The sequence below is a fragment of the Episyrphus balteatus genome, chromosome 2, assembly GCF_945859705.1.
Source record: "Episyrphus balteatus chromosome 2, idEpiBalt1.1, whole genome shotgun sequence".
In the NCBI taxonomy this organism is placed as follows: domain Eukaryota; kingdom Metazoa; phylum Arthropoda; class Insecta; order Diptera; family Syrphidae; genus Episyrphus; species Episyrphus balteatus.
This window is the reverse complement of record NC_079135.1, coordinates 55,067,660-55,072,948: the sequence shown is the minus strand read 5'-3', so window position 1 is coordinate 55,072,948 and position 5,289 is coordinate 55,067,660. Positions and strand designations below refer to the sequence as shown.

Sequence of the window (5,289 nt, the reverse complement as noted above, 5' to 3'; positions counted from 1 at the left end):
TCCTCATTCCTCAATAATATCACATTGTTACCACCATATCCACATTTTTCATTATTGCTGCATTTAAAAGTGGTGAAAAATTCAGTTAGGAAGTGCTTGGACTAAATCCAATCATGAATTGTTATCTCTCAACAAGATTAGGGGGTTTAAAGACACTAACATTGACAGCATGATGTGAGTTGTGTTCGGTGGCAATGCGAACAAAAAAACTAGATTTTTGGAACAAAATTCACTCAACTTTAGTGTTAAATGTGACTTATGTCCATCACAGGATGTTCCACTTTGTCATCAAGCAAGCGTTTGTGTCCGCAGTTTGCAACATAATCAAAAAAGGTTTCGCTACTCAGCCTTAGGAGGCTACACAGAGAAAATAACGAAGGGATAACTTAACTTCTGGTATATTTAACTTTATTTCTGGTACATTTAACTATTTTCTAATATAATTAACTATATTATGATTTTATATACCAGAAGTAAAGTTTTCCCTGGCGTTATGTTTTCTCCGTGATATAAATTTGCTAGTCTTTGGGTAGAGACAAAAACTGGTTTCATCGCCAATTAATATCATACTCTAGTCATAAATGGAAATATGTTCCTGGTCAATACTTTTCAAATAATTTTAGAGCTATTCAAACTATTTTATAATGCTCTCTTGTCTAAAAACTGCTGTTCCTTGCCTGCTAATGTTTTCAGCTTCTCTCAAAGCTAGAATTGGATTTATATAAATCCTTGTATCCTCTATGGTCTTTGATCTGTTTTTTGAATTCATTCCTTATAAGATAGCAAGTTTAAAAGTACAAAAACACTTCAAATTACATTAAAAACAAGGGTGTCCGGAAACTGAATCTAGTTTTTCAGTATCCGGACACACATATTTGAACTTAGATAACCCTGTCCGAATACTGAAACATTGAGATAGAAATGCAATTCTTTTGCATTAAAACCCAAAATATGTTCCAAACTACAATTTAAAAGCTTAAAAAAGCGATTTTTCCTTTTTCCTCATATTTTCAGTATCCGGACACTGTGTCCGGGAACTAAAAAAAGTCTTAAATTTTAGTTTTAGTATCCGGACACTAAAAAATATAATAAAAAAAAACTTTTTGACTATTTTATTAATAAATTATCAAAATGTATCATATTTACTCAAAACTAACAATTTCCTCTTATAATAAAATTAATAAACAGGTCTGAATTTTCTTAGTTTTTTAAAATGCTTCCACTATTTTTTTCTTACAAAAAATCATTTTCACAACCTCACCCCTGATGTCGGACACTTAACTGAAGTATATCTCTTAAACCCGTCAGGTCATCTGCTTGAAACTTTGCATTTATATGTGAAATACATCAGAGAAAGTATATTTGTGGTTATATTTGAATTTATTAGGATGATTTACCTATTAATCGCAAAAATATCACAAAGTGTCCGGATACTAACACTGTCCGGATACTGGTGCCTTTACCCTAATTATTATTTATTTTTCTTCAAAATCTTCAAAATAATTGAAATGAAAATTTGCATCCATCAGAGAAAAAAAAATCGCATTCAAATCCGCAAATCCTCTTTGGACTCCCTCTTGCGAAAACAGTTGGGACAGTTCTTAAAATTTCATCCGTAATCTGAAATGTTAGGTCCAATTTTAAAGCATTTACATACGTATACATATACATACATTACATATATATTTCAAACATTCGATTTTTTCATTAATTTTTGTATGTAAGTCCCTATGTACATTTAAATTTAAAAAAAAATGGTCAGATGGCTGTTTAATGCATATTTATTGGTTTTCTAAGAACTAGATATAATAGAACATTCCTTTTTTAAATATTTAATTTTAATCTTTATTGATCACACTTTTTATTTTCAACATAAACACAAAACGAATTCACATTTACACTGAATTACCTTAGACGCGTTTCGATAGAACTTGTCTATCATCATCAGCGCACACGACTGAACATTCCCTATTTTCATTAAATTGAAACTAAAGCAGCGAGTGTCCAAGCTTGATTTAGTTCGGAATGCATTGAACACTGATTTTCTTGGTCAACATGATCTGTAACTGAACCGATGCAGATTTGCTTGTTTAATTGAGACTAAAAAGATACAAATTTGTAATTTAAAAAAAGGTCAATATTATAAGAATTAGAACCCCTTACCTTTAAGTTCGTTTTTGAAGAAAATGTCGATGCATATTGATTACATGCAATCGGTTCCTCATAATTGCTATGATCCCTGGAGTAATTTGAGTTTTTAAACGAGTTGCTGAATTTTTGCCCAGTATGATTTCTTCGGCGAATCGCTAATTTATCGATTTGAGAAAAACTCTTATCACAATTTTCAAACTCACAACTATTATCGTGCAATCGCATATGCGCATGTAAACTCTTGGCATTTGCTAAACCTTTCCCACATTGGCTACAAAGGACATTCTGTTCTTTGTTGTGGATTCTTCTGTGGATTGTTAAGTAATTTCGTTCTCTAAATTTTCGTCCACATATGTTGCATTCAAATGGTTTCTTATTACTATGTGATCGTACATGTTTTTTTAAATTAGATGAATTTGTAAAGCTTTTATTACAACTAGGACAAATAAAAGATCGATCTCCAGTATGACTTCTCATGTGATTTTTTAATGTGGTATTTTCTAAGAAGAACTTCGGACAAGAGGGGCAGTACAAAAGGTTTTTTCCCGTATGAAGTTTAGTGTGCTTAGAAAGTGAACTTGCATACTTAAAGGTTTTTCCTAGAAACAAAAATTAATTAAGGTAAGAATCAATGCGTGAAATTTCCAAAAAGTTAAATAAAATCTATAAAAGACAATCCGTATCATTGTATCTTGTTGAAAAATATAAATACATATTAAAAATCACTGCAAAAATCACTGCACGTCGCTAGCATTGAGCATCAATGCTAGCGACGTGACCCTTCCTCTAGAAAAAGAAAAACTTTTCAATTTCGGATGTTCTGGAGAACAAAATTTATATTAGTGTATTCTTCTCTAAATGCCACTGCAACAATCACTTTGTGCCGAATATTGGTTGATTAGTTCTTATAAGGTCACATAGACATAAAACATTAAATTAAGAAAATCTTTTAAAAAAGGATTTTTTCTCTATTCTCCGAACAGATACGATGATAAGAATGAATACGATTTACCGCAAACTGAACACATATTATTTCTTAGTAAGGCTGTATTTAATCCACCAATATGTTTGAGCTTATGATTCTTTAGATTACAGCTTTGTGAAAACGTTTTATTACACTCTAAACATTTGTGGGCCTTATTGTTATCGTGAATTTTCACATGGCGCACACGTTGCTTTCGCGAATTGAATACTTTGTTACAAATTTTACATTTAATTATATCAATTTCAGATGTAGCAGTTGTCTGAAAATATAAAAAATATGAGTTTGAGCTATAAAATAATACATTATATTAAGAGCCACAGCATACTACAAATTTTTATCGGTCGATATTTGGGACGACACGGCTACAATTGTGGGCAAACAGTTCCTACTAAATCGTGGGGTAAGTAGTAAATACTTTTGTTTATAGAAAATTGTATAGCGTAATAAACTTTTTTAAGGTCCGATACTAAATCGTTGTTGCCCACTTACATACGTTTTCATACTGATTTAGAGTTTGACTTAACTATCGGCCGACAGAAGATTTGTAGTGTGTGGGCTCTGTAAATAAATAAGCTAATTTTGTAATTGCTTTTCAGTCTAATTACTTAAGTTAGTTATGGAATGCCCCCCTTATATGGTTTTAGAGCTCACTATAAAATCTCCTCACTCTCTGTCTAAATGATATTTTTCAACATTCAAGAAAGCAAGGTGTTACGCCTTAAAGCCTATTATGCAGATCGATCTAAATTTTAGCTCCCATACAAATTATAGAAAAAAATTAGCCGAGCTAAAAATTATCCCATACAAATTATCGAAAATTTGTAATTTGTTCGATCTGCGTACCGCGGTCGAATTACGGCATACGTTTGTTAACGTATGGTTGCTATGTGTCCCTATCTTTTTCTACTAATCAAATATAGACAGCAATATTCAAAACGTTAACGTATGATCGTAATCGTGTGCCGTGATTCGATCCCAGGCTTACCTATAGCTTTAATTGTGGGATCTATAAAAGTATTTTTAAAGGTTTTCTGATATTTAAGTTATAGTGCGTTTTATGACAACGATTTGTTTTTAAATCCCGAATATTATGTAGGTATGTAATTTATAATTTACCTGAATATGTCCACAAAACCTCATTCTATTTATAACGTTTAGTCCACAAATGTATACCAACAAGACTTTCTTTATTTATAATAAACACTCACTTGATCTCTAAGTAGATTTTCAACTGACGAATGCCCTTCTTGTTTGTTTGAAGTCATTTCAAAACTTTTATCATCTTCAATATTAGAAACTTCATTGTCATTTTCATCGCAACAGCTTTCAAATTCTGCACCATGTCCATCGGTTAGGGCGTTTTTGATATGCTCAAGTATTGTTGTATTCGATTTTTGGCATTGCGTTTTAAAACGAAAAGCTCTACTTAGCTGAAGAACGCACTGAAAGCATATAAGCTCAGGCAAGCCATCATTAGGTTCTACCTAAAGAAAAAATAATTCATGAATTGATAGACTAAAAATAAATGTAGGTGATAAATCCACCTTTATACCAACAAGAGAGCGAAGCATTTCATCTAAAGAAAATCCATAAAGTGGTTTCATTTGACCATTGCTTTGTAAACAACATCGACAGATTTTGTCTAATTGGTATGTTTCCATTATATTCCTATTATCAATTGATTGATTTTTATTTCTGTGACACCTTTTGGTATAAACCTTATAGAAATGCCATTTTTCTACTACCACTTTCTGTCATTTCAGCATCAGGTAGCAGTATAATACTGATGAAATATCTATATACTTTGGAATTTATAAATGTATATACTATCACCATGGTGTCGTAAAACCTTTTAGGTTTGTTCGATGCTCATACTTAGGTGCACAAAATTCTTTTTTTTTTTTCTGAGTTTGGGTACAAGCTAAGTTCTACCACACCTAGATTATTATTTTTATTTGATATATTATAAACAAAACATTATTTGCTTACATAGGTGAAATTCACAAATTAAATTCAGATCTAAACGATTTATCAAGCTGATATATTAGTTGACTTATAGATTTTAAGAAAATTTTAATTTCGTAAAAACAGCTTTCACAATTCCATACAAATAAATACAAATTTGAAATAAATCTCTAAACTCGTTCAGCTTG

General features: G+C 31.2%; 1 protein-coding gene across 2 annotated transcripts; it reads right to left on the bottom strand.

The window, feature by feature from the left end:
- Positions 1–1,471: 1,471 nt before the first annotated feature.
- LOC129909122 (zinc finger protein OZF-like) lies at positions 1,472–5,019 on the bottom strand. Of its 2 annotated transcripts, XR_008771410.1 has the most exons (6): positions 4,681–5,019; positions 4,345–4,620; positions 3,164–3,395; positions 2,164–2,750; positions 1,910–2,100; positions 1,472–1,620 (listed from the first exon to the last, which is right to left on the bottom strand). XR_008771410.1 is itself a non-coding variant. In XM_055986093.1 (5 exons), the coding sequence occupies exons 1-5, from the start codon at positions 4,795–4,797 to the stop codon at positions 1,978–1,980; spliced, it is 1,335 nt and encodes a 444-aa protein (XP_055842068.1). In that variant the 5' UTR covers positions 4,798–5,019; the 3' UTR covers positions 1,714–1,977. The 2 variants fall into 2 exon arrangements, 1 of the variants encoding a protein (XP_055842068.1); XM_055986093.1 differs by lacking the exon at positions 1,472–1,620 and having other exon boundaries at positions 1,714–2,100.
- Between the last annotated feature and the right edge of the window lie 270 nt (positions 5,020–5,289).